The 23,016-nt window shown below is 45.6% G+C and overlaps 1 protein-coding gene across 1 annotated transcript in view; it reads right to left on the bottom strand.

The window, feature by feature from the left end:
- The window catches only part of LOC115459343 (transmembrane 9 superfamily member 2-like), a 57,498-nt gene extending 48,367 nt beyond the window's left edge, over positions 1–9,131 (bottom strand). Inside the window, exon 1 of the mRNA XM_030189184.1 lies at positions 8,817–9,131. Within this exon, the coding sequence (XP_030045044.1) occupies positions 8,817–8,963 (147 nt within the window). The 5' untranslated portion in view covers positions 8,964–9,131. The remainder of the gene's footprint in view (positions 1–8,816) is intronic.
- Between the last annotated feature and the right edge of the window lie 13,885 nt (positions 9,132–23,016).

Raw genomic sequence — 23,016 nt, forward strand, 5'->3', positions numbered from 1 at the left:
GGATTCTAAACCCCGAACAGATTCTGTAGCACTGACTACCCAAACCGACTGTCGTGTCGGGTATCCTGCTGGAGGCAGTAGTGAGATGTGAATGTGTGGACTGATGACCACGTTGCAGCCTTACAAATCTCCTCAACGGAGGCTGACTAAGTGAGCCATTGACGCAGCCATGGCTCTAACATTGTGAGCCGTGACATGACCCTCCAGAGTCAGCCCAGCCCAGCTTGGGCGTAAGTGAAGGATATGCAATCTGCTTGCCAATTGGAGATTGTGCATTTTCCGATGGCGACTCCCCTCCTGTTGGGATCAAAAGAAACAAACAACTGGGCGGACTGTCTAAAGGGCATTGTCCGCTCCACGTAAAAGGTCAATGCTCTCTTGCAGTCCAAGGTATGCAAACTGCTTTCGCCAGGGCGGGTATCAGGACGGGGAAAGAATGTTGGCAAGACAATTGACTGGTTCAGATGGAACTCCAACACCACCTTCGGCAGGAACTTAGGGTGCGTGCGGAGGACTACTCTGTTGTGATGGAACTTGATATAAGGTGCATGTACTACCAAAGCCTGAAGCTCACTGACTCTACAAGCTGAAGTAACAGCTACCAAGAAAATTACCTTCCAGGTCAAGTACTTCAGATAGCAGGAATCCAGTGGCTCAAAAGGAGCTTTCATCAGCTGGGTGAGAACGACGTTGAGATCCCATGACATTGGTAGAGGTTTGACAGGGGGCTTTGACAAAAGCAAACCTCTCATGAAGCGAACAACTAAAGGCTGTCCAGAGATAGGCTTACCCTCTAAACGGTGATAAGCACTAATTGCACTAAGGTGAACTCTTACAGAGTTGGTCTTGAGACCAGACTCTGACAAATGTAGAAGGTATTCAAGCAGGGTCTGTATAGGACAAGAAAGAGGATCTAGGGCCTTGCTGTCACACCAGATGGCAAACCTCCTCCCACCCCAGCAGAGATGCATCCGTCGTCAGCACTTTTCGTGGCTGAGGAACTTGGAATGGTCATCCCATGGTCAAACTGGATCGAATCGAGCGCGCTGGGACTGAGCCTGGACAGGCTGCCGAGAAGCAGGAGTGTACCTACGCCTAGCATAGGAATAGGGAGCACTCCTCTTCCCTCCAAAAAACCTCCTAGATGAGGAGGTAGTAGCAGAAGATGCCTGGCGGGAGAGAGAATCCATAGCATCATTGTGCTTCTTGAGCTGGTCAACTAGATCCTCTACTTTCTCACCAAAAAGGTTATCCCCCCGGCAAGGAATATCCACCATCCGCTGCTGGACCAAATGATCCAGGTCAGAGACACGCAGCCATGAGAGTCCGCACATCACTATACCTTGGGCAGTGATCCTGGATGCTACATCAAAAGTGTCGAACATACCCCTGGCCAGGAATTTTCGACACGCCTTCTGCTGCCTGACCACCTGGCGAAAAGGCTTGGCCTGCTCCGGAGGGAGTGCATCAACCAAGCTAGACAGTTGTCCACCAAGTTCCATAAGTGGATGCTCGTGAAGAACTGGTATGTTTGGATTTTGGCAGCGAGCATAGCGGCCTGATATGCCTTCCTCCCAAAAGAGTCCAAGGTTCTAGATTCTCTGCCTGGGGGCGCCGAGGCATAGTCCCTAGTACTCTTGGTTCTTTTGAGAGCGGAGTCCACCACTATGGAATTGTGAGGTAGCTGAGACCTCATCAATCCAGGCTCCCTGTGGATCCAATATTGGAATTCAGTCTTTTTCGGGATCACAGGATTAGACAGAGGGAACGACCAGTTTTGCATAAGGACTTCCTTCAGTACATTATGCAAAGAAGCCATTGCAGCCTCTCTAGGTGGAGAAGGATAATCCAGGACCTCGAGCATCTCAACCCTGGGCTCATCCTCAACCTCCATAGGGAAGGAATAGCCGCAGTCATTTCCCGGACAAAGGAGGTGAAGGATAGACTCTCCGGTGGAGAAAGTCTCCTTTCTTGTGGAGGGGAAGGTTCAGAAGGAATCCCATAGGACTCGTCAGAAGAAAAGTACCTGGGATCCTCCTCTTCCTCCCACAAATGCTCATCTTCAGAAACAGACAAGACATCCCTCAGAGCAGTCCGAAACTGAGCCTGCCTCGACGCTGAGGAACGACGTCCTTGATGGCAGTGCCGAGAAGTCAACGCCCGCCTGGACTCCGGTGAAGCTTCCACCACCGACGTCGAAGGGGAGTCGACCTGGGTGGCAGCTGACACTAATGCCACAGGCGGCACCGAGGTCAGGGACCTCACCACAGGCGAAGGGCCAGAAGCCACTGCAGCAGACGGTACGGAAGGCGCAAGCACCCCTGACACCGAAGCAGACTGGCGCAGCAACCCTTCCAGAAGCTCTGGAAGTAGGGCCCTGATGTGCTCGTCGAGAGCCGCCTTCGGACAAGGCTGCGGGGTCGGTAAAGGAGCAGGTGGCAGAATCTGTCGAGGCTCGGGAGCAGGTACCAGGCTGCTAGACCGACACATCGGCACCTCCTGAATAGAGGGAGAGCGATCCTCTCGGCGCCAACGCTTCTCGGGTGCTGAATCCCTCAACGCCCCAGAGCTCCCGGCACCATGTGTCGAAGAACGATGACGGTGCTTCTTCGGCTTCGCTCAACGCCCGTCATTGAAACTCCTCGGTACGGATGAGGAAGACGTGGAATCCTCACGTCTCCTCGGGGCCAGGACCGACAAAAGTCAGTCTCGGGGGGCCTGCATAACAGGAGGCCTCAAGACAGGTGGAGACCCACTCGACGCCTCACTGCTCCCAGCACGAGTTGGTCGTTCTGCACCCATTACCTTCGCTCCCGACATCGCCGACCTCGGTACCGATGTCGATGGACCGGACCGAGCCCCAAAAAGCTTCTCTCGTTGGGCTTCTCGAGATGCTTGGGTCCGTTTCTTCATGTGAAGACACAGACTGCAAGCGGCTGGGCTATGGTCGGGCCCAAGGCACTGGATACACCAAGCGTGGGTATCGGTACCCAAGATGGTTCAGTTGCACCAAGTACAACGGTTGAAGCCGCTGGGTGTCTTCGATGACATGGAAGGCAAAATTAGACGACACAATTGTGCCCAAAAAAGTAAAGGGCACAAATGGGGAAAAACCCGTCCGTGTCAAAAAGAAAGAAAAACTTAGAAAGCGCCAAAAACTACGAAAAAATACCGGGTTTTTTTGTTTTGTTTTTTTAAAGAAGAACGAATAACGATATAAAGAAAAGAAAATATACAAAGAATCATGAAGACTCTCCTGGTCCAGCGAAGTGAACAGGGAAAAACCTCTTCACCTCACCGCGGACAAGAAAAAAAACGAGCAGAAACGCTCACGCAACGGGTGGGAAGTCGTCCGCGCAGTGCGCACGCTAGAAGGCTCTGGCAAAACTTTTAAAATTTTGCTGTAGAAAAATTTGCCATTTCCTGGGCCACCGTGGACGCTGACCCACATGTGAGAACAAGCAGACTGCTTGTCCTCGGAGAATAATTTCTTCCTTGGCTATCAAAAATTCTTCCAATTGCTTAGGATCAAAAAAAAAAAAAAAACATTGTTTAGCCTAAAAACAACAAACAAGGAAATACAAAATTAACTCCTAATGCAAGGCCAAGGAAGTCTTATGCCTCATCTGTGTTTCTCTAGCCAAGTGAAGAAAAAAACCCTATTTTTTTTATCCCATCAACAATGATTCAAGATATCTAAAGGAAAATCTTCTTGACAACTCACTTCTGAAACCTTCCAAGATCAGCTGTACTCTGATGATCCACATGATTCACTTTTTCATTCAGAACCAGGCAGCAGAATCAAGGCTGGTTATGTCACTGCTGAGCTTGGGGGGGGGGGGGGACACAAAGGAAGTTCCAGGTTGGGATGAAGAGAAGGCAGATCAGCAAACCAGCAGATTGAAGAGATAGGGATGGGAGCTCCCAGCCATTGATGAAAGACTGTTTAACTGCTTCCTACTGAGCTGATCAGACACTAATGCTGCATGCTTTCCATAGCCTGGACACAGCTGTCCATATGTTCTACCTGCAAAACCTAGGTGTGGGATTCCATTTTTATTTGGTTGCCATGGAAACCTGACACCTGGGGCTTGTCAAGCTCTAGTGTATATGTATATATCTGTCCTGCATTATGTGCTGGGCTTAAGTTGCATGTGTGTGGGTGAAGGTAGCTAGTGTTTTGTGGGCACTTGTACACCCTCAAACTTGCCAACGCACTAGTTTAGATCATATAGTAGATGTGGAAGACTAGTTTTATGGGTGGGGCATTCACAGTGGAGTAGTTTGTAAGGGGGGAGGTAGTTTTTTGGCCTGTGTGGGTAGTTTGGGGATTTAGAAGAGTAAGGAATTCTACCTTTTCAAACTGACTGCCTTGTTCTCTAACTACTATATTTCACTCTAAAAAGGCAGTTCTGTACCTGGGCACCCACATTTATGAGAACAAATATTCAGAGTACTAATATTTTTGCAGGTAAGTATACATTTATGCATGCAAGTGCTAAAATTTCATGTAAATGCAAAAAGAAGCATACACAAAGGGTGCAACAGGCAGAGTTCCCACTTAAATGTGTAACTTACATACATTTGAAATTGCAGGAGTATGAAGAGATCTTTAAAAGTTATTTAATAACTATATGAGGACAAAGTACAGATGACTAGCAGCTGCGATGTGTTTAAGATATATTGATGGATGTATGAATGATGTTTACATTTGTTTTAGTTTGGGGGTTTTTTAACCAATTATGATCGTGTATGCTTGTTCCAGGGGGATTATAAGTCAGCAAACCATAAGCCATTACATCCATCTGTGATGCGTTTAGGCACACATCATGTGGGTGCACCGATACCAGGTTATGCTAATCCTATATAATAATTCTCACCTCCAACGTTCTAATCTTGCTGCCTGTGTCCGTGACTTTCTGATAGGCTCCGAAGCCCTGGCTGATATCACCGGAAAGGAGACACCAGATTGGCTAACAGAGGGAAGAGGGGAGGAGCTGCGAAGCTATCAGCACTGAGCACTGAAGGAGAAACCGGCCGGCGAGGAGAGAGCAGAGCGAAGGTCGGAGGGAAGCGGACAAGGGGAGTAGGTGAGTGGCTGGAGCACTGAGGTTGCCGAAGAGACGCAGCGTGACTCGGAGAACGACCCGAGGCGGCTGGACAGCACTGCCCGCCAGTATGATGTCAGCGCTCTGAACCCGCGGCAGCGCTCGGAAGATGGCGGTGCGGAAGGACAGCGGCCCGAATGAGAAATTTTACGAGCCCTCCGACACTGTTTCGCAGTTCGACAACGTGCGCCTGTGGTTGGGCAAGAACTACAAGAAGGTAGTGGAGCTGGAGGGAGGAGAGGGCTGCCGCTCTACTGTACTCTGCCCCGCCCACTCGCCCACAGCGCCGGGCCCCAGGAACAAAGGGAGGAGGAGTGGGTCCGGGCCCCCAAAGAGAGATAGAGAGTCGCAAGCAGGGAGGGAGCACAGCAGCCTTACTGGAACACTGGCTATACCATACAGGGAGGGAAACCCTGAAACTCAGAGGGAGGGAGGAAACGACCCTGGAACTGGGCAGGCACAGCCCTGGAACTGGGAGGGAGGGAGAGCATGGCCCTGGAACTGGGTGGGAGGGAGGGGCCGGGGGCCCATGGCACACACTCTCATTCTCACACACACACTCTCACCCAGTCTCACTCTCTCTCTGTCACACACACATACTCGCACATTCACTCTCTCTCTCTCACACACACTCCGAGGAAAACCTTGCTAGCGCCCGTTTCATTTGTGTCAGAAATGGGCCTTTTTTACTAGTATTCTATAACATAAACCAGATTCCCAAATGCCATTACAGAAAAGTCTCACCACGTGTCTTCAGAGTGCTTAAACAGACACCAGTTATACAGTGTCTATACTAAAGAAGCTTCAACTCCTTTCCCCACAGAAATTAACTGGGCAATCATTTGGGGGGGGGGGAGGGGGGAAAGGGGGACTAATTTCTCTGAAACCCCTGGTCCTATCTGACCCATTTTCAGACTCAATCTACTGCAACCCATTCTCTCCACTCTCCTCAGGATCTGTCTGGCTTCATGCCAGGTCAAAGTACAACATATGACCCTACTGGTCAAATCTAGAACCCCTACTCTTTTTTGAGTATGCCTTTGTACCCCTCCCTCTAGGGTAAAATTCTACATCTTCCAAACAGAAACAAGGCACTCCAGGAATTTGCATCATCTTTTTCAGCAGTTAATTCAACATCCATCTCTTCAGTTACTCAACGTTCATTCTTTGGATAACATAGTATTCAGCCCAGTCAGTCAATTCAATAACATCCAGTTACTAGAGGCCGACCAAATTTCAGTTTCTGCTTGGTTTCAGTTTCAGCCAAAAGATTATTTAAATTTTCGCTATGACTTCAGTTTCAGCTGACCCCCACCATGTGTTTTCAGTGCAAGCCAAAACTTTTGTGTTTTCTCTCTCCATCCCACTTCTTCCAAACAATTGACCCTCCTACTGGACCTCCATGAGTGCTTCCTCCCCAACCTGTGGGCCCTCTGAGGCTATCTTACAACAACCCTAGACCACTAGGGACTGTAACTGAGGATTGTTCCTTCCATTCCAGCTCTGCTTTCAAAATGGCTACCACAACTAGGGCATCACTCCTGCCCTGACTATACTACTAGATCACCAGGAATTGTAATAGTCCTGGGGGGGGGGGAATATTTTTCTCCTTTTCTTTGTACTGTGATTGCAACCAATGCAGTTATGATGTTGCACAATAGTTTATCTTGCTAGAGTGCTCCAAATAAATGCTTTTGATCAAAACAAAATTTAGCAGGAATTTAAACCTGTAAATTTGGGATATGCTCCTTACAAATTAACTTCTCTCTGGCAATATGTCAACTACAAGTGTGGCACAAAGTCAGCCACTGGCTTTTAGTTTCAATCTTCATTTATTGCAGTCCATGTCTATGAAAGCAATTTTGCTTGGAAATAAAACAGTATTTCATTATTTTAATTGTTTTATTCTGGCTTGCATACTGTTGATTTAGCAGAGGGATGTAAACTGCAAGCTCTGACAAGGAAACAGGGAAGTACCAGGGAAACCAAATTCAAATCAACCTTACGCTCTTTGTGAATAACTTCACCCTTTATTACCACAGGTAACACACACACAACCAAAACAAGGAAACAGGGGAGTATCAGGGAAACCAAATTCAAATCAACCTTACGCTCTTTGTGAATAACTTCACCCTTTATTACCACAGGTAACACACACACAACCAAAACAAGGAAACAGGGGAGTACCAGGGACACCAAATGGTTAGGGTGGTGGACTTTGGTCCTGGGGAACTGAGGAACTGAGTTCGATTCCCGGCAAAGGCAGCTCCTTGTGACTCTGGGCAAGTCACTTAACCCTCCATTGCCCGCCGCATTGAGCCTGCCATGAGTGGGAAAGCGCGGGGTACAAATGTAACAAAAATAAAAAATATATATATATATATATTTGTGAGTGACATTGCCGAAGGGTTTGAAGGTAAAGTTTGCCTTTTTGCAGACAATACTAAGATTTGTAACAGAGTGGACACCCGGGACGGAGTGGAAAACATGAAAAAGGATCTGCGGAAGCTAGAAGAATGGTCTAAGGTTTGGCAATTAAAATTCAATGCAAAGAAATGCAAAGTGATGCACTTAGGGAGTAGAAATCCACGGGAGACGTATGTGTTAGGCAGTGAGAGTCTGATATGTATGGACGGGGAGAGGGATCTTGGGGTGATAGTATCTTAGGATCTGAAGGCAACGAAACAGTGTGACAAGGCAGTTGCTAGGCTGTATAGAAAGAGGTGTGACCAGCAGAAGAAAGAAGTGTTGATGCCCCACCTGGAGTATTGTGTTCAGTTTTGGAGGCTGTATCCTGCTAAGGATGTAAAAAGAACTGAAGCAGTGCAAACAAATGCTACGATAATGGTATGGGATTTGCGTTACAAGACGTACGAGGAGAGACTTGCTGACTTGAACATGTATACCCTGGAGGAAAGGACAAACAGGGGTGATATGATACAGACGTTCAAATATTTGAAAGGTATTAATCTGCAAACTAACCTTTTCCAGAGATGGGAAGGCAGTAGAACTAGAGGACATGAAATGAGACTGAAGGGGGGCGGACTCAAGAAAAACGTCAGGAAGTACTTTTTCACAGAGAGAGAGTGGTGGATGCTTGGAATGCCCTCCCCACAGGAGGTGGTGGAGATGAAAACGGTAACGGAATTCAAAAATGTGTGGGATAAACATCCTGTTCAGAAGGAATGGATCCTCAGAAGCTTAGCGGAGATTGGGTGGCAGCGCCGGTGGTGGGGGCGGGGCTAGTGCTAGGCAGACTTCTACAGTCTATGCCTTGAAATTGGCAGATACTAATCAAGGTCAGGTATACACAAAAAGTAGCACATATGAGTTATCTTGTTGGGCAGGTCTTTCTCTGCAGTCATCTACTATGTTCAAATCGCCCTGATGCTCTTTGTGAATAACTGCACCCTTTGTTACCACAGGTAAAATTTTAGATAAAAACCTTATAGGGGCAAGGGTAAAGCAACTCAACTTGAGCTACAGTTGAAAACTTGCAAACTCAAACTCAAATCCAGACAGAAGTTAACATAGATCACTAAGGTCCCATTTACCTTGAAGGATCTGCAGCATCCGTTACACCTGCTCCTTACCCAGTCCCTCTCCTTTGCTAAAGAAGAGATGAACACCCCCCCCACCACCACCACCACCACCACCAAATCCTATCCACTTTCCATTACGCAACATAACTTTTATTAACTTTCTTACCTTACAATTTCCCGATTCCTTCTGGGCACCGGGCTCACAGAAACTTACAGGAGCCAAACCCGGAAGATAAAAGCTGCGGCAGACCTGGATACAGAGTGCAAGCAGCACTGAAGACCAGCAAAAGCGGATCCCCAATAACAGGTTCATAATTCTCGCAGCACAAGACCAAGAAACAAATAACAAACCGACGCCTCAATCACAAGGAAAGAAAACAGGAAATTAAAACAAGGCTGCAACACTCCACACCTCTCTAAGCGACGAGTCACATACACATACTGCTGCTGCTCAACGGAATTATTATCAGGCGCGCCTTCACATGACGCACCTGCGCATGTATCTAAACGTACACGGACGTCCGGTACTATGTATGCCAAGGAGGGTGGATAAACTGGAGACGAGTGAGCCTATCTAGTCCATTGTATGAGCTGAAGCCAGTAGGTGGAGCTTGCCGCGGTACACCCAAAACAATAGCAAACGCTATTGAAAACAATAGCAAAACTTTGGTCCGTGTGTAACAAATGTAAAGCTGTTCCAGTTGGATAAGCAGTGCCTTAAAAGGTGGAGGTCAATTTTTTTTTTTACTTATTGGACAGCTTATTAATTTTATTTGTTGTAACGGAAGCCTGGTGTTACAAAGGTGATGGAATATATTGAAATAACATGGAAGTAGAATTAAACTCTCCTTTCATTGGGGGACATCATGGAACCATGTTCACTAATCCATAGGCGCCGACTCCGTGGGTGCTGTGGGTGCTCGAGCACCCCCAATATTTTCACCCACCCAGGCAGGGGCGGGGGGCGCCGCTTACCCCTCCGACGTCGCAGCAGCTGCGCAGCGTCAGTGAAAGCGCTGCCCGCTATCCTTCCCTTCGCTTTGCTTTGCTTGTTCGTTCCCTCTTAGTGTCCCGCCCTCGCTCAAAAGATTTGCCAAATCTCATTGCAAACTAGACACATGCCCAAACAACCTTATGACATATACCCCTCAACAATTTATAACGGACCTAACGAATCACTTGAACTATATGTTACAAAATGGACTCTTCCCGAAACAGAAAGGAAACATTCTACTTACCCCTATACCCACAGATGCAAAGAAAAGTGCTAGTGAAATAACCAACTACAGACCAGTAGCATCTATTCCCTTAATAACCAAAATAACGGAAGGGATGGTGACTAAACAACTCACACTCTACCTATATAAATTCTCAATATTACACGACTCCCAGTCAGGATTTCGTCCAAACCACAGCACAGAAACAGTACTAGTCACTCTAATGACTAAATTCAAACAAATGATCGCAACTGGCAAGAACATACTACTTTTACAATTTGACATGTCTAGCGCCTTCGACATGGTTGACCATGGAATACTACTACATATCCTTGAGTACTTCAGAATCGGAGGCAACGTACTCAAATGGTTCAAGGGGTTCCTAACAACAAGATCATACCAAGTGACATCCGACCACATCAGCCACATGGATACCTGAATGCGGAGTCCCACAGGGATCCCCCCTCTCACCAACTCTATTCAACTTAATGATGACACCCTTGGCCAAACTACTATCAAACCAAAATCTCAACCCATACATATACGCAGACGACGTAACGATCTACATCCCATTCAATCAAGATTTAAACGAAATCTCCAATGAAATCAACCAAAGTCTACAAATCATGCACTCTTGGGCAGATGCATTTCAGCTGAAACTCAATGCAGAAAAAACCCAATGCCTAATACTCACCTCTCAGCACAACACGAACAAATTCACTGCCATAAACACACCTAAACTCAATCTTCCAATCTCCAACACCTTAAAAATCCTTGGAGTCGCCATTGACCGACACCTAACACTTGAGAACCATACGAAAAACACAACCAAGAAAATGTTCCACTCAATGTGGAAATTAAAAAGAGTAAGACCTTTCTTCCCAAGGTCCGTCTTCCGTAACCTGGTGCAATCAATGGTACTTAGAGGGGCATAATTGAACGAAAACGTCTATCTCCATGGGCGTTTATCACCGAGAACGGGTCCGTGAAGGGGCGGACCGAACCGTATTTTCAAAAAAAATAGACGTCCATGTTTTATTCGACAATTTGTGAGCTGGGCGTTTTTGTTTTTCAGCGATAATGGAAAATGAAAGCGCCCAGCTCAAAAACGAATAAATCCAAGGCATTTGTTCATGGGAGGGGCCAGGATTCGTAGTGCACTGTCCCCCCTCACATGCCAGGACACCAACCGGGCACCCTAGGGGGCACTTTTACAAAAACAAAAAAAAAGGTAAAAGAGCTCCCAGGTGCATAGCACCCTTCCCTTGTGTGTTGAGCCCCCCAAATCCCCCTTAAAACCCACTGCCCACAAGTCTACACCATTACTATAGCCCTAAGGGGTGAAGGGGGGCACCTACATGTGGGTACAGTGGGTTTGGGGGGTTGGACGACTAATAAGCATTAAGCAGCACAATTGTAACAGGTAGGGGAGGGATGGGCCTGGGTCCACCTGCCTGAAGTCCACTGCACCCCCTAATAACTGTTCCAGTGACCTGCATACTGCTGCCAGGGAGGTGGGTATGACATTTGAGGGTGAAAATAAACAGTTGTGAAACGGCATATTTTGTGGTGGGAGGGGTTTGTGACCACTGGGGGAGTCAGGGGAGGTCATCCCCGATTCCCTCCAGTGGTCATCTGGTCATTTAGGTCACTTTTTGGGGCCTTATTCGTGGAAAAACAGGGTCCGGGAAAAGTGCCCTAAATTCTCGCTAAAAACGCATATTTGTTTTCCATTATCGGCGAAAGGCACCCATCTCTGATTGGCCGATAACCACGCCCCAGTTCCGCCTTCACCACGCCTTCGACACACCCCCATCAACTTTGTCCGCATCCACGACGGAGTGCAGTTGAAAACTTCCAAATTCGGCTTTCGATTATACAGCTTTATTCACTTTTGTGAGATAAACGTCTATCTCCCGATTTGGGTCACAATATAGGCGTTTTTCTATTTTGATTATAAGCAGGCTAGCCACCTAGACTATTGTAATTCACTATACGCTGGCTGCAAAGAGCAAATAATCAGGAAACTCCAAACAGCCCAGAACACTGCAGCTAGACTCATATTCGGTAAAACAAAATATGAAAGTGCTCAACCCCTACGAGAAAAGCTACACTGGCTCCCGATCAAAGAACGCATCACGTTCAAGATATGCTCCCTAGTTCACAAAATAATTCATGGGGATGCACCAGCCTACATGTCAGACCTGATAGACCTGCACAGAGAGAGTGGGAAGTGGACCAATGACTCCAGGAGAAAGGGAGATAAGATTTCAAATAACCACTTTATTCAATGGTTCTTTGAAATCTTATCTCCCGTTCTCCTGGAGTCATTGGTCCACTTCCCACTCTCTCTGTGCTGTTATATTTACATGGGAGTTAGTGTTCATCCACTTAGGTGGATTACTTTCTCAGACCTGATAGACCTACCACCCAGGAATGCCAAAACATCATCCCGCACATTCCTCAACCTTCACTTCCCCAACTGCAAAGGTCTAAAATACAAACTAACGCATGCGTCAACTTTTTCCTACCTAAGCACACAATTCTGGAACGCACTGCCACGTAATTTAAAAATGAACTATGAACTTACTTCCGCAAACTACTGAAGACCCATCTCTTTAACAAGGCATAACACAAAGGCCAACAACTGTGAACCTCTTCACATATATCCAGAAAATACTTAGTATATCTGCTTGTTAGACTAATATCTTGTCTTATCATAATCATGTCACCCAAGATCTGTCTGTAATACTAAATATCTATCTTATCATGTATTTCCACTATTCATGATGTTTTGTAAGCCACATTGAGCCTGCAAAGAGGCCTGGGGGAGGAGGTTATGGCCTTTGAAAGCTAGTCCAATAAAAAGATATCGCCTTATTTTCCATTATTTGTTTAGTTCCTCTGAATAGTGTTGCTGAGCCATATTTATGAATTGAGAACATCCAAGTTACACTGCAGCTGAATACTGGCCTCTGCATGATCTTTAATTATTTAAAATGTAAAATAGCCATGCTGGGTTAGGCCAACTCTGACCAGTCTGAGTTGTTTGAAAGTATCCGTTGGATCCCAATAGGAATGTTCCATTTTGCTCCTTCCTGGAAGTAAAATGTTGGAGACTTTCCAGTCTCTCTGGCTGACAATTATTCTTTGACCTCTCTTCCAGTAACTTGTCCAGACCTTTTTGTGGTGGTCTTAACTCAGCTATTTTATAAGTCTTGACCACATTTCTAGCAGAATTAATTCTGGAGTTTGCATGTTGGCTCAAAACATGATTTCCTAAATATACTGCTGGATAGTTTCATTGGAGCATCTTCTAGTCTTAGTACTGTTTGATAGTATAAATAACTTGTTCACACCATACAGAATTTTATAGACCTCTGTTGGTATCAGCTGTCACTTGTTTCTTCTCCTAACCAGTTGAGCCTTTCTTTTTATAAGAGGACTGATCAGCCCTATAATTGTTTTTCTCATCATTCTGCTGTTTTGAGGTGCAGCTACCCAGAACTGCTTGCAGTACTTAAGTTGTGGCTTCATCATAAATTTTCTCGAGGAGTTTTTCATGTTGCCAAGTGCCTTCTGAAAATCCATATACAATATATTGACCGTCTTGCTTTAAGTTTTTATTTACACATCTTACTGGAATATTACTGCCCCATCCTTGACCATCTTTAAATCTAGATTGAAAGCCCACCTCTTTAATATTGCTTTTGACTTGTAACCACTCCCCCACATTAATTGATTTGCTTGCTTTATCTTTGTCTATTAGATTGTAAGCTCTTTGAGCAGGGACTGTCTTTCTTCTATGTTTGTGAAGCGCTGCGTACGCTTTGTAGCGCTATAGAAATGCTAAATAGTAGTAGTAGTAGTAGGTGGGAAAATGTGGGATACAAATGCAATAAATAAATAAATGATGTCAGAAGAAGGCGGGACACTGAGAGGGAAAGACAAGCGAAGGCAAGGCTAGCGGGCAGCGTTCACTGACGCTGCGCAGCTGCTGCGACGACGGAGGTAAATTTAAATACATAGTAATATAGTAACATAGTAGATGATGGCAGAAAAAGACATACACAGTCCTTCCAGTCTGCCCAACAAGATAACTCATATGTGCTACTTTTTGTGTATACCCTGCTCTTCAGGGCACAGACCGTATAAGTCTGCCCAGCACTATCCCCGCCTCCCAACCACCAGCCCCACCTCCCAACCACCGGCTCTGCCACAGACCGTATAAGTCTGCCCAGCACTATCCCCGCCTCCCAACCACCAGCCCCGCCTCCCAACCACCGGCTCTGGCACAGACCGTATAAGTCTGCCCAGCACTATCCCCGCCTCCCAACCACCAGCCCCGCCTCCCACCACCGGCACTGGCACAGACCGTATAAGTCTGCTCAGCACTATCCCTGCCTCCCACCACCGGCTCTGGCACAGACCGTAAAAGTCTGCCCAGCACTATCCCCGCCTCCCAACCACCAGTCCCGCTTCCCACCATCGGCTCTGGCACAGACCGTATAAGTATGCCCAGCACTATCCCCACCTCCCAACCACCAGCCCCGCCTCCCGATCTTGACTAAGCTCCTGAGGATCCATTCCTTCTGCACAGGATTCCTTTATGCTTATCCCACGCATGTTTGAATTCCGTTACCGTTTTCATTTCCACCACCTCCCGCGGGAGGGCATTCCAAGCATCCACTACTCTCTTCGTTAAAAAATACTTCCTATCATTTTTCTTGAGTCCGCCCCCCTTCAATCTAATTTCATGTCCTCTCGTTCTACCACCTTCCCATCTCCGGAAAAGGTTCGGTCGCGGATTAATACCTTTCAAATATTTGAATGTCTGTATCATATCACCCGTTTCGCCTTTCCTCCAGAGTATACATGTTTAGTTCAGCAAGTCTCTCCTCGTACGTCTTGTAACGCAAATCCCATACCATTCTCGTAGCTTTTTTTTGCACCACTTCAATTCTTTTTACATCCTTAACAAGATACGGCCTCCAAAACTGAACACAATACTCCAGGTAGGGCCTCGCCAAAGACTTATACAGGGGCATCAACACCCCCTTTCTTCTGCTGGTCACACCTCTCTCTATACAACCTAACAACCTTCTAGCTACGGCCACCGCCTTGTCACACTGTTTCGTCGCCTTCAAATCCTCAGATACTATCACCCCAAGATCCCTCTCCCCGTGCGTACCTATCAGACTCTCCCCGCCTAACACATACATCTCCCGTGGATTTCTACTCCCTAAGTGCATCACTTTGCATTTCTTCGCATTGAATTTTAATTGCCAAACCTTAGACCATTCTTCTAGCTTCATCAGATCCTTTTTCATGTTTTCCACTGCCTCCCAGGTGTCCACTCTGTTACAGATCTTAGTATCATCCGCAAATAGGCAAACTTTACCTTCTAACTCTTTGGCAATGTCACTCACAAATATATTGAACAGAATCGGCCCCAGCACCGATCCCTGAGGCACTCCACTACTCACCTTTCCCTCCTCCGAGCGAATTCCATTCACCACCACCCTCTGGCGTCTGTCCGTCAACCAGTTCCTAATCCAGTTCACCACTTCGGGTCCTATCTTCAGACCATCCAGTTTATTTAAGAGCCTCCTGTGGGGAACCGTGTCAAAAGCGTTGCTGAAATCTAAGTAGATTACGTCCATAGCTCGTCCCTGATTCAATTCTCCTGTCACCCAATCAAAGAACTCAATGAGATTCATTTGGCACGATTTCCCTTTGGTAAAACCATGTTGTCTCAGATCTTGCAACTTATTGGCTTCCAAGAAATTCACTATCCTTTCCTTCAGCATCGCTTCCATTACTTTTCCAATAACCGAAGTGAGGCTTACGGGCCTGTAGTTTCCAGCTTCTTCCCTATCACCACTTTTGTGAAGAGGGACCACCTCCGCCGTTCTCCAATCCCTCGGAACCTCTCCCGTCTGCAAGGATATATTAAACAAATCTTTAAGAGGACCCGCCAAAACCTCTCTGAGCTCCCTCAATATCCTGGGGTGGATCCCGTCCGGTCCCATGGCTTTGTCCACCTTTAGCTTTTCAAGTTGTTAATACACACTTTCTTCCGTGAACGGTGCTCTATCCACTTCATTCTCATTTGTACTATTTCCAGTCCATCGCGGTCCTTCTCCAGGATTTTCTTCTGTGAAAACAGAACAAAAGTAGCAAATTTGTTTTTTCTTCATCATTATCCACATAACGGTTCAAAATATCTTTTAGTCTCACAATTCCCTTTTGAGTCATTCTCCTTTCACTAATATACCTGAAGAAATTTTTGTCACCCCTCCTTACATTTCTAGCCATTTGTTCTTCCATTTGCGCTTTTGCCAGTCGTATCTCTCTCTTGGCTTCTTTCAGTTTCATCCGGTATTCCTCCATGTGTTCCTTTTCTTGAGTTTTTCTGTGTTTCTGGAACGCCAACTCTTTAGCCTTTATTTTCTCAACCACTTGCTTGGAGAACCATATCGGTTTCCTTTTTCTCTTGCTTTGCTTTTATTTACTTTCCTTACATAAAGGTTCGTGGCCATATTTATAGCTTCTTTCAGCCTGGACCACTGTCCTTCCACTTCTCGTACTTCCACCCAGCCCATCATCTCCTTCCTCAGGTATTCCCCCATTTTACTAAAGTCAGCACGCTTGAAATCCAGGACTTTGAGTTTTGAGTGGCCGCTCTCCACTTTAGCTGTTATATCAAACCAAACCGTTTGATGGTCACTGCTGCCCAGGTGGGCACCCACTCGGATATTTGACAAGCTATCCCCATTTGTGAGCACCAGATCCAGTGTCGCTCCCCTCCCTCTAAATAGAAGATTTAGAGAAGAGGGCGGGCAGGTGGACATGGCAGCGAGAGGGCAGGGGAGAGAGAAGCATTGATCGATGGATGGGAGGGCAGGGCCCAGGGAGAGAGGAGAAATTGCTGGACATGAATGGGAGGGCAGGGCCTAGGGAGAGAGGAGAAATTGCTGGACATGGAGGGGAGGGGAGGAAGGAGAATTGCTTGATATGGATGGATGGAGGTGGGCAGCGGAGAGAGGAGCATTGATGGACATGGATGGGAGGGCAGGGCCCAGGAAGAGTGGAGAAATTGCTGGACATGGAGAGGAGGGCAGGGGAGAGAGGAGAATTGCTGGATATGGATGGATGGAGGGGGGCAGGGGAGAGAGGAGCATCGATGGACATGGATGGGAGGGCAGGGCCCAGGGAGAGAGGAGAAATTGCTGGACATGGAGGGGAGGGCAGGGGAGAGACTTCCGCCTGTACGTACCTGGATTACTCTCCTGCCTGCCTACTGACTTGTCTGTACCTGGATTACTCTCTTGCCTGCCGCCTGCCTACTGACTTTCGCCTGTATCTGGATTACTCTCTTGCCTGCTGCCTGCCTCCTGACTTTCGCCTGTACCTGGATTACTCTCTTGCCTGCCGCCGGCCTACTGACTTCCCTGTACCTGGATTACTCTCGTGCCTGCCGCCTGCCTACTGACTTTCGCCTGCATCTGGATTACTTTCTTGCCTGCTGCCTGCCTACTGACTGCTGCTTGTACCTGGATTACTCTCTTGACCTATTGCCTGCCTGGCCGATACATTCATCACCCCGCTTCCAGCTCCGTCCCGTAAGTCCTGCAGGCCGCCCGCACCTAGGGGCTCAACCTCTAGGGAACGGTGGTCAGCGCAGGTGAAACCTGAGGTTGTCCAGCTGCCAACCAGAACCTGGTCCAAGTACCGGGCTCAACAGCGCTCTACTTGGTACAAGAAGTCACAAGTCTGACACTAAGGAACAGGTTATTTTTAGTTAGTCTTAATTTGACCAAACTTGATTTCTTGTGCCATCACTATCCAGCGGGTAGGAAGTGTCTTAAAAAGTGAGGATAAAGGATTTTTTCTTTTACATTTATATCACATTTTATCCCAAAAAGGTTGGGTTCAATGTAACTTACATTTAAAAATATACAGTGAGACATAATAAAAGGATAAAATTATATCATGGGAGCACATAGATGGATATGTCTGAAACATTTAACAAATTTGAGATTAGCATATATACCCAACTGGGCATTTAAAAGTTTGTTGTTTAATTATACCACATGTTCAGAAATCATAGTCATAAGTATAGGCAGTTATTCAGAGATTATCACATGCACACACCAGAACAGGTATCCATCACTTTGCATATGTAACCAACAACTTCTACAATGTACATTGAAAATATAATTGTTATTTTCTTATTTTAATCTTCCAAAATTCCAGACAGGAGATATACAGATCAGCAGGACCCAAAGCACTCCAAAACAAGTAAAGTCCGAAACAATACAGTTTATATCTAATTGTTCAACCACCCTTAGGATTCACCTTTGGGTTTAAAGATTATGTGCATTCCAGGTCTGGATAAACAAATTAAAGCAATTTAAGTTTAAAGAAAATGCCCATAATATCTAATATGTGGTAGCAATAATGAAACAATGATGGAATATTCACATAGCAGGCAGCCTGGGGCAACAGATTTATTTTCCACTGAACATAATTAACTTTGCATGAACTTGGTAGCTAACAAACAGTGTGTTGAACTGGACAATGTCACATTTAGACTGACTCTGGACTTCTGCATTAAGGTAGCTCTGCCCTCATTATTGAATATCTGTATTTTAAATAGTAATAATAAAAAACATCAAGTGCATTTTTATGTTTAAATAATTTTTATTGATGATGAAAGACAAAAAACAATGCAGAAACAAGTTCAATTAAGACAATTATCATCATCATATTTTCAATAGTGACACTTCCTCCATCCCCTCCCACTTCCCACCCTCCCAACTCATACCATGTATTACTTCTATTTGGGTACATGTTAAGTTTCATCAAGCTTTGATGAACAATCAAAATACCTACTGCAATATATGGTAACATATATTAATGGTTTTTTTTTCCTGGGCTCTGGGGGGGGGGGGGGGGGGGGGGGGGGGGCTTGTTCCAGGGGTTTTGGTGGATGCTGCTGGCTGGAAAAGGTTTAAAGTTTAGTTTGGGATTGTTAGATGGAGTTAGCTGAAGAAGTGTGAGATGTTCTTAAATGTGTTTATTTTTCAAGAATAAACATGATTAAGTGGGGATTGTACTTTAAAAGGTTCCTTTCTGTTTTGGGTACAAGTCAGGTTAAATTGACTTTGAAATTCTCTGTATAGGAAGTTTTGCATTACTTCTATGGGGGAGGGAGATTCTAAACAGATCGAAAAAAAAACTGTCTTTCTCTGACAAGCTGATTGGTTGAGTGATGATCAGATCCTCTAGGGGGGGGGGGGGGGTGAGTTGCCAGGGAGACTGGAGTGAGCAAGAGAGACCAGGGCTGTGAACATGGACTGAGAAAGAAAAACGTATAGTGTGTGTCTGTGTAAAAGTAAGAATAAAAGTATGGATTTTGTGAGTTTTAAAGTGAATGTGATATTGAAAAAGGGTACTTTAATATTGAAAGTGAGTGAAGGTGAGCTTTGGTGCTGAGAATGAGATGATTTGAGATTAAAAGTGAGTACTTCAATAAACAGACTGCCTTTTCATGATTGTGTTGCTGAATACATGAGGGGGAAAAACTGATGTATTTTGGGTGGGAGAGAGCTGTACTAATAGAAAGCTGTGAGAAGTTTTAAACCAAATTTAGTTTGGTTTGGAGTGAAACAGAGGTATGTATGTCCCAACATGCAGTGAATGGAATGGTTAAGTTCTAAGGGAATTTAAGGTCAAGGAAGGTGGAATGAAGTCTGTAGGCTCAGTATTAAGTGGACACATGGCTGCCTACCTCTTTTTAGAATAGGGGAAAACAGTTGAGACTCAGGTTCTAACCGCCTGTGATTTCTGCTGGTAGTTATACTAAGTGAAAGAAAAACTATAAAGGTGGTGTCAGGAAAAAAGTGTGTAAGGATTTTAACTCTGACACAGGGAAGGACTGAGAGGTGAATCTGTGATTTGAAAGAAAGAAGCCATTAAAGCTGTGTCTGGGGGGAAGGTGTGCTTGTTTGTGAGAGTTCTGAGTTAAGTTCAAGCAAGGTTTGGAATCCTGACTTAAGAATAAAGAAAATCCAGCACTGCTGTTGTCGTGCGTGTGCTGTATTCTCCAGATTGATCTGATAGCTGCAAAGGGAAAAGTTATGCTTTTATGTGAAGTCTGTGAGATGGAATGTTGAAGCCTGCTGGATCATTTTAGACTAGGGAAACAACAGTGAGAAATAGGTTTTGTAGTGAGAAAACCTTTAACTATTTTATTTCAATTAGAGAGTTTGGCCACAGTATTGAGAATGGTTATAGTCACCAGAGCTGAACAAGAACAGAGGGAGTTCAAGGGTCTTGCCTCCATTTATTTTCTTTATAAGTGAGGTTTAAGGGAGAAAAATCTGGGGGAGTCATCCTCTGAAGGGTTCCAGATGAGCTCCAACGCAAGAAAGACATCACCTAAATAAATTCAACCACAGCTAAGTGACATTGCCCAAGGGTGTTGAAAGAAATATATATTTTTTTCACAACATTTTCAGGGAAAACAAAGGAAGACCCCATCAGATATTAAAAAATCCATGAGATCCCTGCAAAAAACACCAATAGTGCACACAAAGAGACCAATTTCTACATCAGGAAAGAGAATAACCACAAATATCTGATTTTGATAAAAGACAATTTAAATACTATCTGAAAAGGTTCTTTTCTGCCTTTTTAGGTGAAACAGACAAAGTTAAGGGTATACCTGTAATTCTACATTTGAATGTTGAGTTTGTTATTGCAATTCTATTAAGCCTCACCTAATTGTGAATTTGAGTTTATTTGAATGAAAATTTGCTTGCATTTGTATTCAATAAAGAAAAATAATTTGTAAATCTGAAGGTGCGGTTCTTCCATTTCAGGAACAAATCCTAATTTTAGATTCTTTTCCTCCTTTATTCTTTGAGAGTAAAGGACGAGGTTAGTTTATTTGTTCCACTCCCTCGGCTGTGAGTGTGTGTTCCCTGGATATTCGCCACGACTACAACCATCAGGTATCTGGGAGCACATCACTACAGTCCAGCCGAGAGGGGTGGAAACTACGCTCAAGGAAACAAAGGCAAATTTAATGTAACAACATCTTCTATTCAACTCCTGCCAGTGTAATCCGCATGACTTTATTCTCACCCCCTCCCACACCCACCTACCCACTCCTCCCTTACTCCCTCCCCCACCATCCCTCTCTTTCCTTAAATTAGTTGAGTGAGTTAGCAATTTAGGATATAGCTTCGCCCCTTCAGAGGAAGGGTAACCCAGAAAGGCTCCCATTTATCCTTAAACCGGGTCCCTGGAGTACTATCCATTTTCTTTACCTCGCACCTGTCTATCTTCATTTGATAAATAATTTGCACTCTCCAACACTGCAAGGAGGGGCCCGAAGAGGAGAGCCAAAACTTTAAAATAGTTGCTAATCCAAAAAATATAGCAATCTCTATAAACCCTTTAAATCCTACTGGAGGGGTTGACATGTACTTACATCGGTTAAAAAGAAGCAATGGTTCCCATACCAGTGAACACCCCCACATATCCTCTACCGCCCCCAAGAGGCTCTTCCAAAAGCGCCTCGCAGCTGGACAGGACCAGAACATGTGCCCCAATGTTGCACAAGCTCCCCCACATTTACACAAGATCCCACTTCTGCTATTTTTGCCCGAAAGGCCCTGTATGGAGATATATATAGCCGGAGATAGAAGCGATAAAGTTTTTCCCTTTGGGGATCGATAACCTTTGAGCATATATTTTTTTAATGCTAGCTATGTACATGTCTGTGGAAAGTTCACATCCCAGAACCTGTGACCATTTGCCGGCTAGTCTATTATATTCCAGTTCCACCATAGTGTCCTTTAGTTGTTGATGGTGAAACTTTAACGGCACTGATTGCTGTGAACCCAATTAAAATGTTTCCGATAGTATATCCTCAACATCTTCTGTTAAATCTGTCCACGTCAGGGACTTAATATAGTGCCGCAATTGGTGATAAGCAAAGTACTGCCTTGCTGGAATCCATAAAGCTTACTATTTCCTCAAAAGGTTAATCTGTCCTTCCCCATTTAGTACCTGGGTGAGATAAATAACACCCTTCTTAGCCCAAGAACTAAACACACTAGGTCCCAGGCCCGGAGAGAAGGCTGGATTGTTACAGATCGGAGAGGCAAGGGGGAGCAGCCCGCCGAGAGAGGGTGGTGGCGACACAACCACCTCCAGGCCGATCTCATCGCACCCAGCAACGGATGCCGCCATCGGGCTGGTCTAAGTAAACTCCTCCCAGATGGAGTAGCAACTGAAATGGATCTCCGGAAACAGCAAGGTTTCTATAGCCGTTAGAGAGAATTCAGATGTACCCCTAAACCAATCATTATGTGCCTCCTCATACAAACCACTGTAAGTGCCTTATACTCAGTAAGCCCATCCCCCCACGCTCCCCACACCCGCCATGGGAAGTCTAGGCCGTTTCCCCTTCCACAAAAAGGACTGGATTAACCGGTCCAATGTTCCTCATCAATCCTTTTGTGATAAAAATAAAGGTAATTGCTGGAACAAAGAGAGCCACTTAGGTACCAAAATCATATTAACCCACTTCCTCAGCAACCCTCCAGACCGGTCAAGACGCTTGGGTTATGCATGCCTACCAGCAGAGGGAGACTGAGAACACTACTTCAAACTGAGTACATATAACCTGTGCTAGCCCTCTATCTCCAGTATTTTCTCAGTCTCAGCAGAGGGTAGACATGCAGCCTGTGCAGCTTGTCCGGTCTGGTAGGATTTAGGTTCCTGGTTGTGAGATTAGTTAATCTTCAGTTGGTTTCTGGGGATAAATTGATGAAAGAACAGTGTTAATCCCTGTGCCTGGAATTCTGTGGTGTGCAAGGGGTTGGTAGGTCCGGTGGGGCCTACCATTGTCCCCTCTGGGGTGTCACACCCGGGTGGCCGGGTCCCTCCCCCCGACTGGCTCTCCCGTTTTGGGCAGCGTTGTGCCTCGGCTGCAGTGTTAATCCTGCAGCCTTGAGTGCCATACAGATAATAGCAGCAGGGCTCAAATAAAGTAAAAAAAAAAAAAAAAAAAAGCACACCTCGTGTGGAGAGCTGCAGGAGCTGCACTCCGGTGTGTCCGGAGTTGTTTCA

The sequence above is a fragment of the Microcaecilia unicolor genome, unplaced genomic scaffold (assembly GCF_901765095.1).
Source record: "Microcaecilia unicolor unplaced genomic scaffold, aMicUni1.1, whole genome shotgun sequence".
Lineage (NCBI taxonomy): Eukaryota > Metazoa > Chordata > Amphibia > Gymnophiona > Siphonopidae > Microcaecilia > Microcaecilia unicolor.